Source organism: Amblyraja radiata, chromosome 10 (assembly GCF_010909765.2).
Source record: "Amblyraja radiata isolate CabotCenter1 chromosome 10, sAmbRad1.1.pri, whole genome shotgun sequence".
NCBI lineage: Eukaryota > Metazoa > Chordata > Chondrichthyes > Rajiformes > Rajidae > Amblyraja > Amblyraja radiata.
The window spans coordinates 15,437,240-15,457,174 of NC_045965.1; the positions used below are offsets into that span (position 1 = coordinate 15,437,240).

Genomic DNA, 19,935 nt, shown 5'->3' on the forward strand with positions numbered 1-19,935 from the left:
ATGTGGTAAATGACGAGGAAGGTCATGGCTGAAAAGTATTGTTACACAAGGGGGAGGGGCAGTAAAGACAGTTTGCCAAATAAATGTCTATTTTATTCTGTTTCTATGATCAGGCTTTGTCATTTTGCTCATTCAATTATATATTTTTAAATTGTGTTGCAATATGTTTCTCCTACTTGCTGTCTGTCCCTTGCCTTCATGCATTCTGATTTGGGCTGCTGCCGAGTCACCAGCAATGCTTTCAGCTTCATGGATTTCCTATTCGATCTCTCTCTTGGTTATTTATCTTAATGCGTGCCCCTTCTCCTCTGCATCTTCCACCCAAGGCTTTGCTGACCTTGTTAGCAACCGCTGCTCTTCACAGCTAACATTGTGTCAGACTTAGAACTTTTTCTGTGTTTAATGGTGCCACATGTTGTGGAGCACGTGTCAAAAATAGTGGTAGATTCCTGTGTTTTAGTCGTGGTCAAATGACAAACGCACAACCGACAACAACCACTCTATTAAACCACATCTGGATGCTCAATGGATTCATTCTTTGTCTGAAAGTGAATAATAAGAATTCACCCCCAGAGGAAACTAAAACGAGTGAAATTGGGAAAAGGAGCAGAAAGAATGAGCCAATTAAGGTAAAATTATAGAAATGCCAGAGAATAATGTACAGGGGAAATCAAATTAAATGAGAGAATCTCAGTAGATGTGGCTGATGGAGAAGCAAGATACAAAACAAATGACTGAAAATCAAGATTAAAAGTAGGAAGCTACTGAAAATAAACAAGGTGCAGGTAATTAATAGTTAATATTTTTCTTCTTGAGCAATTCACTAGTGTAATTACTAGTGTAATTACTTTAAAGACTCTTGAAGGCAGGCAAGTTAAGTAATTCAAATGAAACATAATTTGATTCTGATAGATTGATGCAAAGTCCTTACTGGATACTGAATATGAGCTCATCATAGTGGTGACACAGGAGGTTTAATACACTGTTTTGTATTGTCTCACCAACAATGTCAATGCATTATCCTGGGTTTACAAGATGATATGCTCTTGGCTTCAAATAGTGAATGAATGAATGAATGAATGAATAAGTTTATTGGCCAAGTATTCACATACAAGGAATTTGCCTTGGTGCTCCGCCCACATGACAACATGCCATACTGTGACAGTTACGAATGACACACAAAACACTAAACATTAATAATAAAACACCATTGATCAAACATGTGAACCAATTAAAATACCAGAGCAAAAGGAGGCTACAGATTTTTGGCTATTGAGTAGAGCTACTACTCGTGGAAAAAAGCTGTTTTTATGTGCACTTTCTTGAGTGAGGGTTTTGCCTCAGTATTGGAGTTTGGTCGCTAGCCGTAATCCTACTGATGATATCCATTGTGAATTTTCAGCTTTGCTCTGTATAAGCCTCCAATTACATTATAAGAGTTCTTCTGTTGGTGGCTCAATATTGTGGGTGTATAACACTAACCAGTTTGAGATCGAGTTAACCATAAGCAATAAATAGTTAACAACTGAATTACACTATATAAATTAGGGTAAATTGGAGCTTAGACCTTACAAATTAAGGTAAAATGCAAGCCGCCTGTCATAGTATTGATACATTTAGTCTCCCTCAGTATAATATTGAAGACTCTGTTCAACAGCTGAAAACATTTTTCATTTTAGAAATGAATTGACTTTCCTTTGAATTCCGCCCCCCCCCCCACCTAATTTTAGAAAATGGTCTCTTTCTAAACTTTGATTTTAAACTGGTTATTTACAGTCATCGCTGAAGCCAAAATCCAGACTTTTCTTTGGCCTAACATTGGTGGACACGTTGACTTTATTGATTTTATTGAATAGGGACAAATTTACTTATTTAAACAGGCAAGTCTTGGTCTAATTTGGTATTTGCTGTGAGAGAGTGCAAAGTGGAGCCCTATTTTACTCCGGAGTCATGTGAGTGACTACGTGAAGAACCCCGCCAGGACGCATGCGTGTCATATCGCTTTCACGCTTGCGAAACGGCAGGCTGGGTGGAGCGTTCCCCCGCAGCGGTAAGTTTGAAACCGCGACCTGCAGGTAAGCGATTTACTCTGCGGTAGTTTTTGTCCCCGCGCTGTTTTTACACAGGGGGGGGAAGCTGGACAAAATAGTGTCCACAAGTGCTGCGAGTAAAGCTGGCTGGGGAGGACCGCGAAGTTGCGGGAGCCAGCAGCAGCTGAAGGCACAAGCCCCGTAAGGGATCAGCTGTGCCGACTTTTTGTCCCGCGCCGGCCAGAACACCACGGCCAGGCGGGAGACTATACAGATGGGGCCGTCGACTTTTGACAAGTCGAAAACGGCAGGAGGCGGGATGGAACGACGTTCCCCCGTAGCGACAATTTAAACCAGGACCTGCAGGTAAGAGCTGCGGTCTTTTTGTGTTTTCCCATGCTGATTACAGGTGGAGAAACCAACGGGCTGCGACATAGCTGGTGGGCTAGCAGCGGCCAGCGGCACTTGAATCACCTATAATTGGATCAGCTGTGCCCGATGTCGCCTCCGCACCGGAAAGATCCACTCCGCGGCCGGGCGGTAAGGCAAGACAAAAAACCATCAAAGTCGTGGACTCAGAGGAGTCCGACTTTGAGCAGCCGCGGGCGGCCAGCGACCGTGAGCGCTGGAGCCGGATGGAGCGGTGTGTGGAGCATTTGCTCCAACGTGACAGGCTCCGGGAGATGGAGTCGAGTCACTGTGGGCCCTATGTAAAACCCACAGCAGCACCTCTTGTTGTCCCGTGCTTCTCCCTCTTCAGAGGGGAGTACTGGGGGTCAGTTCTGGGCTGATCCTGAAGAGGGGTTTGCAGAACAGAAATCAAGTGTGCAGGGGTGCAGGAACGTGAAAATCTACTGGACATGGTGTCCAACCTCATACAGCCAGACCAGACTGGCCAAAACCTGGAGGACACCTGACACCGGGTAACTGTATATCCTGGAATGTTTCCTGTCGTAAATAATTGTATATGGAAACTCCTACACAGCGGGGATAACAGCTTTCACCCACACAGTGGATGAGAAGGACATGTCGCAGGACCAACAGGATGCACTGGCACTGCTTTGCAACACACGGCCATAGTCAAGCACCCTTACGCACCCACCAGTAGAACAAGACCGACTGGTGAAAGCTCGAAGGTCCGGTACACCAAACATGAGTCTTTCTTAGGCCATGGCCCAGACCGGCCTTCTTGGAAGATACGCAAACCTCCAACATCAACCAAACCACAAACCCAGACACCGACGCCTCAACATCAACGAAGGATTTACAAAAATAAGTAAACCTGCCACTGGTAACTATGGAAGGTACACAAAATTGCTGGAGAAACTCAGCGGGTGCAGCAGCATCTATGGAGCGAAGGAAATAGGCGACGTTTCGGGCCGAAACCCTTGGGTTTCGGCCTGAAACGTCGCCTATTTCCTTCGCTCCATAGATGCTGCTGCACCCGCTGAGTTTCTCCAGCAATTTTGTGACAGTCTGAAGAAGGGTTTCGGCCCGAAACGTCGCCTATTTCCTTCGCTCCATAGATGCTGCTGCACCCGCTGAGTTTCTCCAGCAATTTTGTGTACCTTCGATCTTCCAGCATCTGCAGTTCCTTCTTGAACACTGGTAACTATAGAGGTAGGTGGGTCTGGTTCCCTACAGATTGCAGGGAGCATGGAGGTAGGGTGGGGGGGGGGGGGAGATTACTCTCCTTTCTGGATGCATGGAGTATGTTAACTACCGATACTTATATTTAAGCAGTATCCAGGGATAAACAATATCTTTACCAAAATCAAAAAAGATTGTGGTTGTCGCATCATCATAGATCTGACCAAATTGAATACATTTGTACAATATATTCATTTTAAAATGGAAACCTTTGTTACTGCTAAACAATTTATTTCCAAAGGTTACTTCATGGCTAGCATCAATTAAAAAATGCTTACTATTCAGTGCCTATACGAGGTGACCACAGATGTTACTTAAAATTCAACTGGATGGGACAGCTCTGGCAATATAGAGCGCTGCCAAATGGATTAACATCAGCCCCAGGCTGTTCACTAAAATTTTGAAACCAGCCCTAGCGTTTCTACGGAAATGAAAACACATGGTCATGGCATATCTAGATGACATACTTATTGTGGGCAAAACTTTGGAATTGGCCAAACAAACTGTAACAGCCACAAAACAGTTATTTGAAAAACTGGGGTTTATTATCCATCTAGTTAAATCTAAATTAACGCCTTCCACTACTATGGACTATTTGGGGTTCACCATTGACTCAGTTCACATGTCGGTGACTTTGCCAAAGGGAAAGGCTATAGACTTAATAGAGGCTTGCAATAACCTAATTGACATCAGTAACCGTCCATCAGATTGGTAGCAAAAGTAATTGGCAAAATGGTGGCTGCTTTTCCAGCCACACAATTTGGACCTTTACATTACCAAAATTTACAGAGAGCAAAAATACAAGCACTCAAAATCAATGCTGGTCATTTTGACAGACCAATGAAGCTACCAATCAAAGCTATAATGGAACTAAAATGGTGGATAGATAACATTTGGCTTTGTTTCAATCCAATCATTATCAGCAACCCTTCTATGGTGCTACAAACTGATGCCAGTGCACTTGGTTGGGGTGCCACCAATTCCATCTCCAGCGGTGGAGGTAGATGGACTGCTCAGGAGGCATCATTATTACTGAGTATAAACTACCTTGAAATGTTGGGTGCATTCTATGGCCTAAAGTCATATTGTACTAGGTCATATCACCAGCATGTTAGACTATAGATTGACAATACCACCGTGGTAGCATATATCAAGCACATGGGTGGAAACAAATCGACATCATGTGACAATCTGGCTAATACAATTTGGCAGTGGTGTATCCAGAGAGATATTTGGATATCAGCTACTTACCTACCAGGTAAACTAAATTTAGTGGCAGACACCAGGTCACGCAAATTTAATGAAAACACCGAATGGATGTTGAATAAAAAGCATTTATTGATATTACAGCACGATATGGAACACCAGATATCGATCTATTCGCATCCAGGCTTAATCACCAGTTATCAAATTATGTTTCATGGGAACCAGACCCTGGGGCAGCGGCGACAGATGCATTTTCGCTGCCTTGGGGGGGAAATTGTTTATTTATGCATTCCCTCCTTTCTGCCTCATCAGTCGGGTATTAAGGAAAATACAGCAGGACTCTGCGTCTGGTATTTTGGTAGTACCCGATTGGCCTACTCAACCATGGTTCCCAGTGATAATGAACATGGTATTAGAACCATGTATCACCATCCCGAATAGACCAGACTTGTTGGTTCATCCCGTAACAAGGGATAGCCACCCATGCCATAACTATTTGAATTTATTAATTTGTAGAGTTTAAAAATACCTCTACTACAGCTGGGACTGACGGACCGAACAGTGAATATGATTTCGGCGGCCCAAAGACAGTCCACCAAAAAACAGTATCTGGTCTATATCGGGAAGTGGGAGATGTATTGTAACAAAAACAGCATCACCTACAGAGATATGAACATCCCGTCTGTTCTGGAATACCTGGCAGGCCTCCATTATGATGAGGGGCTCAGTTATAGTGCCATCAACTACGCCAGAAGTGCCTTATCGACTTATCTATGGCAAGGAACAGAGCGTCACCCTGTTGGAACTCACCCACTGGTAACAAAACTTATGAGAGGAATTTTTAATACCAATCCCCCAAGAACCAGGTACTCCCAAATATGGGATGTGAGTATTGTCCTGAAGATGCTCAGGAATTGGTCTCCAGCAACAGCTCTGTCCCTACATAGACTGACATTAAAAACAGTCATGCTAATGGCATTGGTCACGGCACAAAGGGTACAGTCATTACATAAATTAAGACTGGACAACATGACTTCACCATCTGAAAATATTACGTTTCATATATATGAATTAGTAAAGCAGAACAGACAGGATCAGCAGGCCTCAATATAGAATTTAGGTCATACCCAACAGATGATCGTCTCTGTATAGTAAGACATTTGTCGTTATACATGGAGAAAACGAAAGTCATCAGAGGCAATGAAAAGGCACTCTTAGTCAGCCATAAGCAACCACACAAAAGTGTGACGGTCCAGACCATCTCAAGATGGCTGAAACAGGTGCTAACACAGGCTGGGGTGGATACTAATATTTTTAAATCTCATTCCACCAGGGCTGCAGCTACATCGGCAGCTATGCAGTTGGATGTACCAATGGACCAAATCCTCAAGGCAGCAGGATGGTCAGGGGGAAATACATTCCAACTATTTTATCATAAACCAGTCATGAAACCTGGAACGTTTGCAGAAACAATTTTAAGTTCTGTAATTTAATTTACCCCATAAATAGGGGTTATAATTTTGTGTTAATAAATTTTATGAATTTCAATGTCGAATTCATGTCTAAATTATGTTGACACAATTCCTCCTACAGTCATCAAGGCAGATGTGATGCATGGACTCGTTTCCACGGCATGAAATCACAGATAGTAAAATCTTCACGTAGTCACTCACGTGACTCCGAAGTAAAATAGTAAGATTAAACGAGAACTTACCAGTTTGAAGTTTGATCGTTATTTTATGAGGAGTAACGTTGAGGGATTACGTGCCCTCCGCTCCCACCCTTGATCATATACTCGACTGGTATCTCTTCTCTAATCTTACTATGTTTAGTCATTACAGTTATCTGTGATTTCATACCGCTGCTTTGAAGAATGACACGCATGCATCCTGGCGGGGTTCTTCACGTAATCCCTCAACGTTACTCCTCATAAAATAACGATCAAACTTCAAACTGGTAAGTTCTCGTTTAATCTTACTATCTTGCTTTGGAACTCACTCTTGGAACCCACGCATAGATAGAAATGGAGGCAGCAGTAAGCCATTCATCCTTCAAGCTGACTCTTTACCTCAGTGCCACTTTCCTGTACAAATCCCATTGAGCCTTGATTCATTAAATAACTAAAAATATATTCTTCTCTGTTTTGAATATTCAATGCAGTCAATGTGTCCACCAAAGTTAGGATGTTTTGAATATACTTGGTGAGTGAGCTCCACAGTCCATTTGAATTCCAAAGTTACTCCACCGTCTGGATGAATACCTTTCTTCTCAACACAGTCCTCAGTTGGTAGCATCTTACTTGGAGCCTTGGGGACCGTCCAACTCCAATGAAAAGGACAGTGATAAAATAAAAAGGGCTAGCAATGCTGCCTCCTACATTTCTGAACATACTGTGGATTGTTGACTTTGGAACTGGAACCACCCTTACAGTTTGTTTTAGACTACATAGCTAATGTGGTTCTAGGTATAAATGGAATAATTTTGTTTATCGTTGACCTCCAAACCAGCTAAATTGCGGTATAAATACATCTTGAACACATTTAACTCTTGGTTCCACTTGCACTGTGCATGTTTTATGTACAGTGTTATACCCCTGCTCAGAAAAGGGTGGAGGCACAAACTCTAATTACAAACCAGTCATTTTATCCTCCATGGTGGGGAATGTTTATAAAAAATAACCAGGGACGGAATTAACAGTTTCTTGGATGAGTGTAGATGGATTAGTGAATGCTTGACAGATTTTTCTTTGAAGTAACAGGGAGAGGCTAAGAGGGAAGTCTATGTTGTATATATGAATGTTTGACAGACTTTTGCTTGGGTGTCTCGGAATAGTTTTGTCATCAAAACTGAAAGCCATGGAATAAAAGGTGCCCTTGCAGCAGTGGTTAAGTAACAGAGGAGGAGGGGAAGGATTTTTACTGACATTAGGGGAGTGTATTTTTCCAGGGAGAGGTTCTGGGCTCATTTCTTTTTTTAAAGCATAGGACACAGTTTCCAACTTTGTTGGTGACTCAAAGCTTGGAAACACACTGAACTGTTTGTACTGGATTGCCAGGAGATGTAGACAGGCTGGTGGAATGGTCCTACAAGTGGCAGATGAAAATTAATGTTGAAAAATATGACATTTTGGTGGGAATAATGAGAAGAGGCAATATACTCTTTGAACACATTTATGGAGAGGTACCAGAGCGATCTTATCTGGGTTTATATGTGCACATTTAAAATTAATGACTGATTGTGCAAGTGATCAAAAAGCATACGGGACCATGGGCTTTCTAAATGGAGGCTCAGAGTACAAGAGCAAGGACGACATAGTGAACTTTATAAAACTCCTATAAGTGGAATATTTTATCCAATTCTGGACAGCCCACTTTCAGGGGGATGCCAAATACTGGGGCTCAGAGGACATTAGTTCAAACAATTCCAGTTTTGAGTGACTTCAGTTGTGTGAAGTGACTGGTGAAGCTGAGACAGTTCTCCTTAGAGCAGGGAGATTATGACAAGACCCGACTGAGGTAGGTATTGAAAATCATTACGTTTTTAGACTGTGGATAAAAAGGAACTCATCCTAGTGGCATAAGAGTTAAGGCCCTGTCCCACTTTCACGACCTAATTCACGACCTTTTTTACTCGTGGACATTTTTCATCAGGTTAGAAAAACGCCCCGGCCTACTTGATGCCATGAGTACCTACGACTAGCACCACGGCCTGCTACGACCTACCTACGACCTCCTACGACCTTGTGACGACCATGCTGCGAGTATGGGTCAAGGGCAAACTCGGCAGAGGTCGTGAAAGTGGGACAGGCCCTTTAAGAGTTAGTGGATCCAGGATGAAAGTGATATGCAAAAGAGTTAAAAGTGATGTGAGGAAATGATTATTTATTCAGTAAGTATTTGGTGTCTGCAATGCACTGCCTGGGATAGTGGTGGTCAGAGTGAATTGTTGTGTTCAGCTGGATGAAAGTAAAGAATTGCAAGCTATAGGGAGAGGGCTGAAGGGAGTGTAACAATCTGGACTGTTCTTGTGTAGACTGATATGGACTTATTGAGCTGTGTATCCCACTCCTGTCCTGTAATTCTCTGAAGTTGTGGCCTACAAATCTATCATATTTTAATGTCTATGTTTGTCATTGCAAAAAAATAATACTGATAGTAATTTATGTTCTAGTTGATTTTTGAAAAGAGCAAAAATATAATCTATGCAGAATTTGGGGGGGTGGGCTGTGAGCAAAGGTTTTTGTGCTTGGTTATTGTGTTTGGTATGGTAGAACAGATGTGTTTAATTTTATGGTAACATTTTACAATTAATGGTAATGCTTTTAAGAAATTACAAAATACTAAGCCTTTTCTGGAATACCTTGAGGAGATTAGTGAGTCCGCGATTTATCCTATTAAGGGGAATGTGTAGCCAGAGAAAGTGCAGGGAGTGCCAGTGAATCGTGGGAAGACGGCCAATATAATAAATGTAATGAGAAATGGCAATGAGACTTTTTCCTAAGGTCAGCAGAGCTCATCATAAATAAATATGGTTGCAGTTGAACAAGAAGTACGTTGGATTCAATTGGCAATTTTATTAAATTGCTGAGATTGATGTTATAAATACAATTGGTGGAATTTTACACTTTTTGTTGCATAAACATACTATTAGCTGGCGTTGCAAACTCAATTTCTAACATTTCATATGTCGATGCCTCTTGACAAAATATATCATGTCTAAAACTCTTTCTTGAGTTTATTATTTTTTTAATCAAATAGTTCTATTTCTAAACCGTGTTTCAACTTCATCCTTCACTGGGCTAATTCAATGTAATTTTGTTCCATGACTTTATTGTACTTGAAGTAATATTTATATCTATTTGCATGGTTAACAGCAGACTGCATCAATGTAATCAGTAATGGACAGAAGAATAAAACAACTTTCCTGAAGGAACGTGATGACTGCAAATAAATAAAACAAGTAGGTTAACATATGATGAGCGTTTGACGGCACAGGGCCTGTACTCGCTGGAGTTTAGAATGAAGGGGGACCTCATTGAAACATACAGAATAGTGAAAGGCTTGGATAGAGTGGATGTGGAGAGGATGTTTCCATTAGTGGGAGAGTCTAGGACTAGAGGTTATAGCCTCAGAATTAAAGGAGGTTCTTTTAGGAAGGAGATGAGGAGGAGTTTTTTTAGTCAGAGGGTGGTGAATCTGGAATTCTTTGCCACAGAAGGCTGTGGAGTCCAAGTCAGTGGGTATATTTAAGGCAGAGATAGATAGATTCTTGATTCATACAGGTGTCAGAGGTTATGGGGAGAAGGCGGGAGAATGGGATTGGGAGGGAGAGATAGATAAGCCATGATTGAATGGCAGAGTAGACATGATGGGCCGAATGGCCTAATTCTGCTCCTATCACCTATGATCTTATGAAGCTATCTGGAAATCTATTCTTATTGTTTTATCAAGTCTTTATGCCTCCTCAACTCCTACTGGTAAATGCAACATATCAATCAAATGTTAATCATAGGTGAAGGCTGTTTTAGGAACAGCAGCACCACACTTGTCAAGTAACGTTGGTGCAGCTGCTATACTGCCAAAGTAGCCCATATATCGGAGTGAAAATTTCTAATCCACTATGTCCGGCCATGAATAGTGGTGGACTTCCAGAAAAAAAAGGAATACAATGTCAGTCCTGGAAGCAGCCCCAGAAGCAATTATAGGAAAGTAGAAATGATCACAAGTGTCTTCAACCGAAAGTGCTGAGTGGTTGATTCATGTTGGCCCTTTCCCAAGGATTCCATTCTCCTGAATATCATTGATTAGTCCATCAATTTTCTAGAGTAAAAATGCAAATGCATTAGATACTACAAAGTCAATGGGCCCTGACCACATTTCGGCTGAAGACTTGAACATTAAAGGTTGTTGTATTTCTGAACCAGTATTTAGCTGATGCAAAATTCTAGTATAAATCTAACAATTACAACTGTGTCTCGGTAAAATAACAGCATGTGTCATCATGAAACGGTAGCGGCTTGCCAACTAAAGAGCACTTAGAAAATGAATGGAGTTAGCGTTTGGGTAGCAGGTTGTAATCAAGGATTTGGATCAATGAATAGAGAACAAACACCTCAAGGTTATAAACAATTATGTACGTTACGGTAAAATGCAGGGAAAATAATTAATGATGCAGCTAATACATTGTGCAGAAAAAAGGATTAAAGCAACAGATCTGGTGTCCTTTTGCAAATTCTAGATCCCACTGATCCAAGCAGTGGCTATGACAATGAGCTTCACAACCGATGTCCATCGGTGTTGTGTGGATGTCTGAAAATATGATGCTGCATGGACAAATATTCGCAATAGTTCACTTGTTGGATACTCTTGACAACACGAGAGTTAATTGCACAATGGGTTGCAGAGGCTTCACTTCTGCCAACTACCACTTGGTTTTACCATTGGTGTTAGTTCATATTCTGCTTTTCATTTCTCACCCCTGAAACTGATTGCTGAAATTAGAGGTTTTATTCATATCCAAATAAAAACAGAAAATGCTGAGGGGAAAAAAAACTCAGCAGATCAGATAGTGTCCGTGGGAAGGGAAACTGTCAATATTTCAGGGCCAAGTTCCTTCATCAGGCTGTTTAGCAGTTCTGGTTCAGAAATGTTAACTTGTTTCTCCGTCCATAAATGCTGCCTGGCCTGCTGTGTTTCCAGCATTTTCAGTTAGTTTTTTTAACTATCAGACTTCCAGCGCCTGCAAACTACTAATATTCATTTATATTGAAATGTGCTGTTTGGTGGAGGGATTTTAGTAGCTGAGATAATGAAGTTGTCCATTTTCATGCCGTTTGAATATTTCTTGCAGCAATGGCACAAATCGTGCAGACCAATGGCACCCAGCCACTCAGCAAAACGTGGGAGCTCAGCTTGTATGAATTGCAGAGAACACCACAGGTAAATATATTACATTAAGTACATTTATATGGGATGATTTATATTGGCATAGTTAAAGCACACTGGGCAATTCTGTAATGAGTCACGGTGGCACAGCGGTAGAGTTGCTGCCTTGCAGCGCCGGAGACCCGGGTTTGATCCCGACTACAGGTGTCTGTACGGAGTTTGTGCGTTCTCCCAGTCACCATGTGGGTTTTCTCCGAGATCTTCGGTTTCTTCCCACACTCCAAAGACATACAGGTTTGTAGGTAAATTGGCTTGGTGTATGTGTAAATTGTCCTTAGTGTGTGTGGGATAGCGTTAATAGGTGGGGGGGGGGGTCGCTGGTTGGCGCAGACCCGGTGGGCCGAAGGGCCTGTTTCCGCGTTATATCTCTAATCTAAACTAAAAAAAAAACACAGACATTTTCCCTTCTACCTATTCAAAATGATAACTCTGAATTAATATAAGGTGTTTTATATCAAGTCTATGGCATCTTTGGAAAACTAACAAATTAAGAGCCTTGTTTAAATAATTGTGGCCTGCAATGTCAGAATTTAGTTTTTTGCTCCACACCGGATATTCTTCAGGAGGTATGTATAAAAGAGCACCAGTATTGGAGGCTGAGCTTATGGAAATTTATGACCCAATGCCCTTGACAACCATTCACTTAAACCTAACCTGACCTGTGTGCCATGCAGAAGAACTAATTTATTGACATAAAGGTTTAGTACTTCAAATGTAAAGCAGAGTAGTGCCAATATCTCAATTCAGGAATGCTTTCAATTTAAAGGTGAAATAATTAAATATAACTTTTTTTTAACAACTTCAAGTTGTGGAATATATATTGTTTGATGTATTTTAGAAGTTACATGCTTGTGCTTCAATTACATAGCATCAAAATACATGTCAAGTAATATTTTAAATTCAAATGCATCAGTTTCTAAAACATTTCACTATATTTAAAAATAATTGGTGCCTACCACCCCCTCCTTTCAGAAATGACAGCCTCTGATAGCGATTCAGGTAAGGTTGAGAGAAATGTCTGGTCTAAACATTGATCACATTATTTCCACTTCATTCTAATTTTACTTATTCCTTTCCTCATTTCTGACTAACCATTAATGTCTTTCTACTCTTTATTCCTCCATCCCTTTTGAATATTTTAGTATTTCTTTCCTACTTTCCCTTAGACCTTTGTCATTTTTCCTTGATTTTTTCTCCACCTCTTTCCCTACTGCCCTACTGGTGCTGGCTGAATCAATTTATCTTTTGTCTGTCTGTAACCTAATTATTTTAGGTTTTTCTTTTCTCTGCCTCTCCCTTTTTCTGTTTTACTGTTTTCTCATTTCTTTATCTGTCACTTTTGCTTTCCTCTTCCTTTCTCTCCTGTCTCTCTGATTGGGCCCTGGACGTAGAAAAAGATGCCGCAACCTGACAGAAAAAAGGTAAGGAATTAATGTTCCAAGGGAGCCAGAATCTCACCCAGAGCGAACAAATGGGTCAAAAGTCAGCAACTGTGAACTTAACTGTGGTGAAGAATGCTCTTATCACAAGAGGCCTCGCAAAAATCTGAAGTTAGAAAATGAATATTCCCGAAATCCCCAGTGGGTTAGTCAGCATCTGCAGGGAGAGAAACAGAATTAATATTTCAGGTTGATGACCTGACAAAATCTAACTCAATGAAGGCACAGAATGAGCTCACCTGGTTCAGAAATCCAGCTTGCAGTGTGGTCTTCCCTCACTTCCCTCTCTGATGGTTGAAAACAGCAAATTATTTAATGTTTCGTGACTTCAGCGGTTGGGTTTCAATGTCATATTCACATTTATATTTTGCAAAACAATACTTGATTGTAGAATCCTTCATCATAGGAAGGCAAGCGGAAGAACTAGCGGATCTGTGAAGAGTTAAAGCTATTGCGAACAATTGGCTCACATCTATTGTATTGAATAGATTCTCGTCAAATATTTTTGCAGTTAAATTGTGGATAAAACTGTAGCCATTATGCACAGAGCTATGCTCAAGGTGTAATAAAATGGAAACTAAACTAACATTGAGAAACTGGGCAGATTAAATACCCACAAAGTTCCTGGATTAGGATTGTTGGAATGTACTCTAGTGAATTAAATGAATATATTTGATATATTTCTAAGTTCCACAATTGCTGGAATAGAACTCTAGTAGTGGTGGAAGATTAAGTACACTTCTAATGTTCTGCAATGCTTAAGGTGTATCAGAGCAATTATATGCTAATTAGCCAATGCACTGTAAAAAGTAATGTCACAGCTTTCTAAGAGTTATGTAAATTATAGCTATAGATATAGATATAGAAAACTTATAGATATAGTTAATGTGACTTTAGAACTAGTCGACTGCAGTACCTACAGAAACTCATTGAAGGGATGACTTGGATGGTGGCTGGGTAATTTAGGCTCTGTAATTTACTTTTATTATCAAGGACTTGAAGCTCATGAATCATTAAATATGTAATTTGAAATCTGGCCTGCAAGAGATAGTGGTTGTCACTAATGAATGAGTCTGTCGGAGATATTCCTGCAGGTGGTGCATGTAACAATGTTATTTCTTCCATTAACTATAATATGTAATTTATGCGCTCCCACTGTGCCTTCGATTTCCAAAAGGCAGTAAAACAAGCAACTCTGTTATTATCTGTAAAGTATAAAGCCAAGTGATGGAACGTGATGAGCCCAATGAGCAGATCCAATTCATAAATAATGCACAAAAGAACTGATTTGTATATCAATATATGCCCATATATAATACATTCTAACCTTTCATAATGTATTCCACAATGTAGAAGGCAGCACAACTTGTTATATTGTCCATTTCATTGGCAAATGCACTTTTTAGAGAGTAATTTCTCAGAACTTTGTCAGACCTAAACCCGTGGAGAGCTTCCCCACTATGTCCAGTTTATGAGATAATTTGTGTGTACTTGCAGATTATGTTTTTCTTGGCTAATCAGGAATTTAAACATGTCCTTTGTTACTATTTAAAGCTGTTGGCTGGAATGTTCAGAATGATTAATTAACTATATTGAATCTTATTGCAGTTATCAGTTGTGTAACTTGGGGTCTGGAGTTGTTCGCATCAGAGGGTGGTAGATTGTTATTGCATCTGTGAAGGCCAGTATTGGTTGCTGGCATACTGTTTTGGTCATTCAAAATACAGAGGAATTGGGAAAAGTTGACAAGATCCATAGAGTCACTGATTTAATTTGCACAGGGGAAGTGTTACATGGAGGCCCATTTTAATTCCTGGGGTTCATCTTCTTGTATCTTGTTTTGTTCCTGGAAGTTGGTCACCAACACAGAATCTCAGACATTCGCTGGAGAAAATTTGCAGCAAATAAATCTTAAATAGAAAGGGAGTGAAATGTAATGAACATTTCTGGAGAAAGAAATGTAGTTTGCAATCCAGTTTTGTGTTCTTTCATCAGAAGTGAATATTCAGGTGTTCTTTATAAAATTAGCCAACAGCTAACCCGTGATTCAAATGAAGACTCCTTGATCCATAACATTAACTCTCTCTTCCAGTAAGTGCGTTGGCCTTTTGAGTATTTCCAAAAATTGTTGTTTCGATTTCAGATTTCCAATATTTTGTCTTTAGTTTATTAAGAATGGAATACTTCCGAGCTGGGAGCAGGAGTGGGTGAACTGGCCTTTAAAGATGACTCCATCATTCATCAAGATCAGGGCTGATATTCTAACTTTGCACATTTTCTCACACTATCAGCATATACTATGATTTCCATAACTTCCCGAAAACTATTGGATTATATTTTGAAGGAGACACAAGAGATTGTACACGCTGTAAATTAGAGTGGGGGGGGGGGGACTACTGGAAGAGGTGGGTGGGTCAGGCAGCATCTGCGGCAGCAGAGAGTGGACCATGGTCTACATCAGGACCTGATTTACTGAGCTTCCACAGCCTAGAGGTTCTGAGTAAAGAAACTTTTGAGTACAGAACATTTTCATCTCCTTACTAAAATGTCTCCTCATCCTAGACTGCTTGGTCAAGGGAAACTCCTTCCTGAATTGGGCCTATCAAGCCCTTTAAGTATTTTGTAAGCTTCATTGCTATTCCCTCCCATTCTTCTAGGCTTTAGACCCAATCTAGTCAATTCACTTCATACAGCAAGCCTGCGTTCACCTATTATCTGCCACGCTTTGTCCTGCCCTCCTCCCTTTCTTACTTCCCACACCACCCCCCCCCTCCCCCCCCACCCACCACAATCAGTCTGAAAACGGGTCCCGACCTGAAACGTCACTGATCCATGTTCTCCATGGATGCTGCCTGACCTGCTGAGTTGCTCCAGCACTTTGCGAAATCAATCTAGTGAACTTTGCTGCATTCCCTAAGGCATTTATCCTTTCTTGGGAAACTTTCAAAACGTCACCCATTCCGTCTCTCCAGAGATGCTGCCTGTCTCCATGAATTACTCCAGCATTTTGTGTTTATCTTCGATTTAAACCAGCATCTGCAGTTCCTTCCTATACATGATTTAATCAGATCCTATACAATTGCAACACAATTTCCTTATCCTATAATCAATCCATCTCGCTACAGAGGTTAATAAACTATTTGTCCTCCTCATTGCCTTCTGCACCTGCAGATTGGCCTTCAGTAACTTTTGAACAAACTCCCTCCTCTGGTCCCTTTGACTCCATTTTTTTTCTAACCTAGAAAAAAAATCCATTAATGGTTGGTGACTATTTCCACCTTGTGTACTGACTGCCATGTACTTGGCTGTTCATTCAGCTTGTCCAAAGCCTCATGCAACATTTGTATATCCTTCTCCACATTTGCAGTTGCACCCAAACTTAATGTTGTCATGGAAAATGGCAATATGAAATTTGACCCCTCCCCTCAGTCATTCATCTACATAATGAATAGTTGGGCCCAAGCACTGTCCACAAATCAGAGTTTGCCAACCTGGAAAAGATAATTTATTCTTACTTCTTCTGCCTTCGTTGATAAACAGTTCTGCATCCAACTCAGCACATTGCCCCCGATGCTATATACACTAAATATTTAGTGGGAATTCATCTAAAAAATTCCAACAAGAATGCTAGTAGATTAGGCAAATATAATTTACTTTTCAGGAATCCTTGTTGACTCAGCTCAGTTCCTTTATTCTTTCCAATTATGTTCTATTATAACATCTTTCATTATAGTGTCTATATTTCCACCCCTGAAAACTATTGTTAGGCCAACAGATTGGTACGTCCCTGTTTGCTTTATCTTTCTTCTTTCTTAAATAGTGGGCTTGCATTTGTTACCTTCAAATCCAGAGGAACAAAACTGATTCTCTCAAACTCTGGAAACTACAGTCAGGGGCATTTGCTGTACCTGACACTGCCTTCTTCAAAATTCTGAATATAGAATCATCAGATCCTTGGGATTAATCAACTTTCAAGCTCACCAACTTCTCCAGTTTCTTGTTTTTTTTTTCTAATAGTTAATTCCTCATTCTTCTTACATCCGTCATTCTCTAATACATTCTGCAGAATGTGCTTGTCCTTGAGTGTTTCAGCACACATTTGTTTCAATTGCTTTAAAATGATTAGATCATCTTTATATAAAATATCCTGACTTCAGCTGTTCCATTCATTGAATCGTTAGGGGGAAAGTATCCAGATTATCAGGAGAAGAAAATATAGACTGCAATGATAGAATCATCATGTGTTGATAAAAGTGGTTAAAGAAAACCCCCGACAAAACCTGCTCTGTGGAGCCTGCTGTGGTCACATCCACATGCTGCAATGGGAAGTTACCTTATGGTCAGCAAGGTGCTATTTATGAGCAGATTCAGATCTTGTTTTGTCAGGAACAAACTGCGGGTGAAAACTACTCAAATGCAAAGATGTTACTTTTGAAGTGAAGGTATTATGTTTTCGTATTCTACCAAACTTGGATTTATACCTTAAAGATAATTTACACGGTAGGCATTTTTTTTTGCAAAATCATGTTTTAATAATCTTTCATAATGTGGCCATTTAGGAGTGAACTTAAGCATTATGTACTTATTTGGTTTCAATTTAAAGTGCATCTATCATGGATGTGTTTGTAAAATCTTTTACTTATACATGCAGAGTCCAATTTCAATTGGTTTATAAATAAATCATTATGCAACAAATGTCCTTCCTTAAATTTAAAGAAAAAATGTTTGTCCCAGTTTTGGGCTCTTTTGACAATCAGCCATGGAACTACTCAATGAATTATAAAACAGTTGTCTTCAGGTGGGCACTGGTAGCTTTGTCTTGCTACTAGACCTGCCCACTTGTTTTTCATTCTCGCCCTGACGTACTGCTATTGTACTTCTGTAGATTTCTACCATCTAAGTGTGTTATATTCTCCCTCCATTGACTATGACATTAGTGATGGTAGTTGAGGCTAGGTTCAAAATGCAAACATACTAGGGCACGAGAGAATATTGATCTGTCCAGTATCCAGATGGATGTGGCCTAGATACGATTGTAAAAACTTAAGCCCATGATGTTGTTACTTGATGAACTTTGAACTTTGACCTACAGGAGGCAATCACAGATGGCATGGAGATTGCCGTGTCACCCAGAAGTCTCCACAGTGAGCTGATGTGTCCTATCTGCCTGGACATGCTGAAGAACACCATGACAACCAAAGAATGCCTTCATCGTTTCTGTGCTGATTGCATAGTTACTGCCCTCAGGAGTGGGTAGGTAATAGCACTGTGGCTGTGGGATTTGCCAATACAGCAGGTTTCTCCCTCTGAATCTGTCTTGTGGTTTGCAATTATTATTTTTTTAAATGGGCCGTGTATATGCTAAACATGAAAACCTAAAGAGTTTGGTCACATGTCATTTGTTTGTTAAAACTTTCATTCAAAGAAGCCAGCTTTAAATTCGGCTGTGGGGAACTGCAGAATGTGCATTTCTTCAGCATACCGACCGTTGGCTTGTTGCCAGAGTGTCAGAACGGGGACAGGAAAACAACAGGTGGCTGGTCTTTTGTTTTGTAAGAAATGTGGAAGGAGACCCAGACTCCATTTTCTACGAACATAAAAAAAGCAACAATATTTTACCGGTCGAATGCTTCACCACTAAATATATGCAGCAAGCTTGCACGTTTAGTCATTGCCTTTCACACGTTTAATTTCAAAAAGGGAAGTTGTATCTTTTTTTCTTTCCCTCAATGACATTTAGTTTCAGTGCACTTTGATCTCTTAATTTCATAATTCTCCACTTCCCCTTTTTGGCATGAGTGATACGAAGCATGCTGCCAGCTCTTGATAGTCACTGGAGGTTGGGTGAGGGCTCGCTTTCTTTGGGGAACAAACTGGCTTTTGGCTCTCTGTAGCAGCACAGCTGCAGGAATTAAGTCACAGCTTCTGGGCCCCAGCTTACATCACCATCCTGCTGACCACAACAACTTTTGGATTTCTTTCTAATTTTCTCTATAATCTGAATTTGGATGAGTGCTCATTGGTGCTTCCTGCTCACTCCAATCTTTCTATCTACATTATTCCACTATAGGGTCACTGACAGGCAATGCTTGGAATTTGACAAAATGAGGGAAAAGGTGAAGTGTTTACTTTTAAAAATAAACGGGGTTGAATCAATGAGAAGCACCAGTGGCACCAATCCACATCAACAGTATGGAGACAATGGTGGGGCGGGGGTGGGTGGGAGCGTGCGAATTGAACCATCATTGAAAGTGGAAGATAATTAATTGGTGAATGTATATTTTTCTTTCTCAACCTTCGAGGTATACTCTAAATTGCAATCATGATCATAATGTGCAATTAAAATTGGTCCCTTTAGATCAGATTACAAATTAAATTTATGATTTTAAAATTACAACTAGACAGTTTCAACAGAAAACAAATTTAGTTCAGTTCCTAAGTGTTGTAGCTAGAGTGTTGAGGCAGTAGTATGTGTGAGCTGGTGGAGACTAGTGTTTTTTTTAAATATTTGCATTTTCTGGCAATACCCAAATCCAAGCAGCCACACCTATAAACGTGAGTCAGACTAGAGCAAGTGGTGAAAAGGAAAAAGAAAGGGTTCTTATCCAAATGAATGCAGGCTTCATAGCAAGTTAGATGAATTGATGGCACAAGTAGAAATGATCT

At 40.5% G+C, this 19,935-nt stretch overlaps 1 protein-coding gene across 6 annotated transcripts in view; it reads left to right on the plus strand.

Moving 5' to 3' along the window:
- rnf2 (ring finger protein 2) overlaps window positions 1–19,935 on the plus strand; it is a 51,628-nt gene that overhangs the window by 11,642 nt on the left and 20,051 nt on the right. For 3 of the 6 annotated variants that reach the window (XM_033028162.1, XM_033028159.1, XM_033028161.1), the window contains exons 2-4: window positions 9,760–9,845; window positions 11,736–11,824; window positions 18,362–18,522. In XM_033028162.1, coding sequence (XP_032884053.1) covers window positions 11,738–11,824; window positions 18,362–18,522 — 248 coding nt within the window. In that variant the 5' untranslated portion in view covers window positions 9,760–9,845; window positions 11,736–11,737. The remainder of the gene's footprint in view (window positions 1–9,759; window positions 9,846–11,735; window positions 11,825–18,361; window positions 18,523–19,935) is intronic. The other 3 variants (XM_033028160.1, XM_033028163.1, XM_033028164.1) reach the window with 2 other exon arrangements.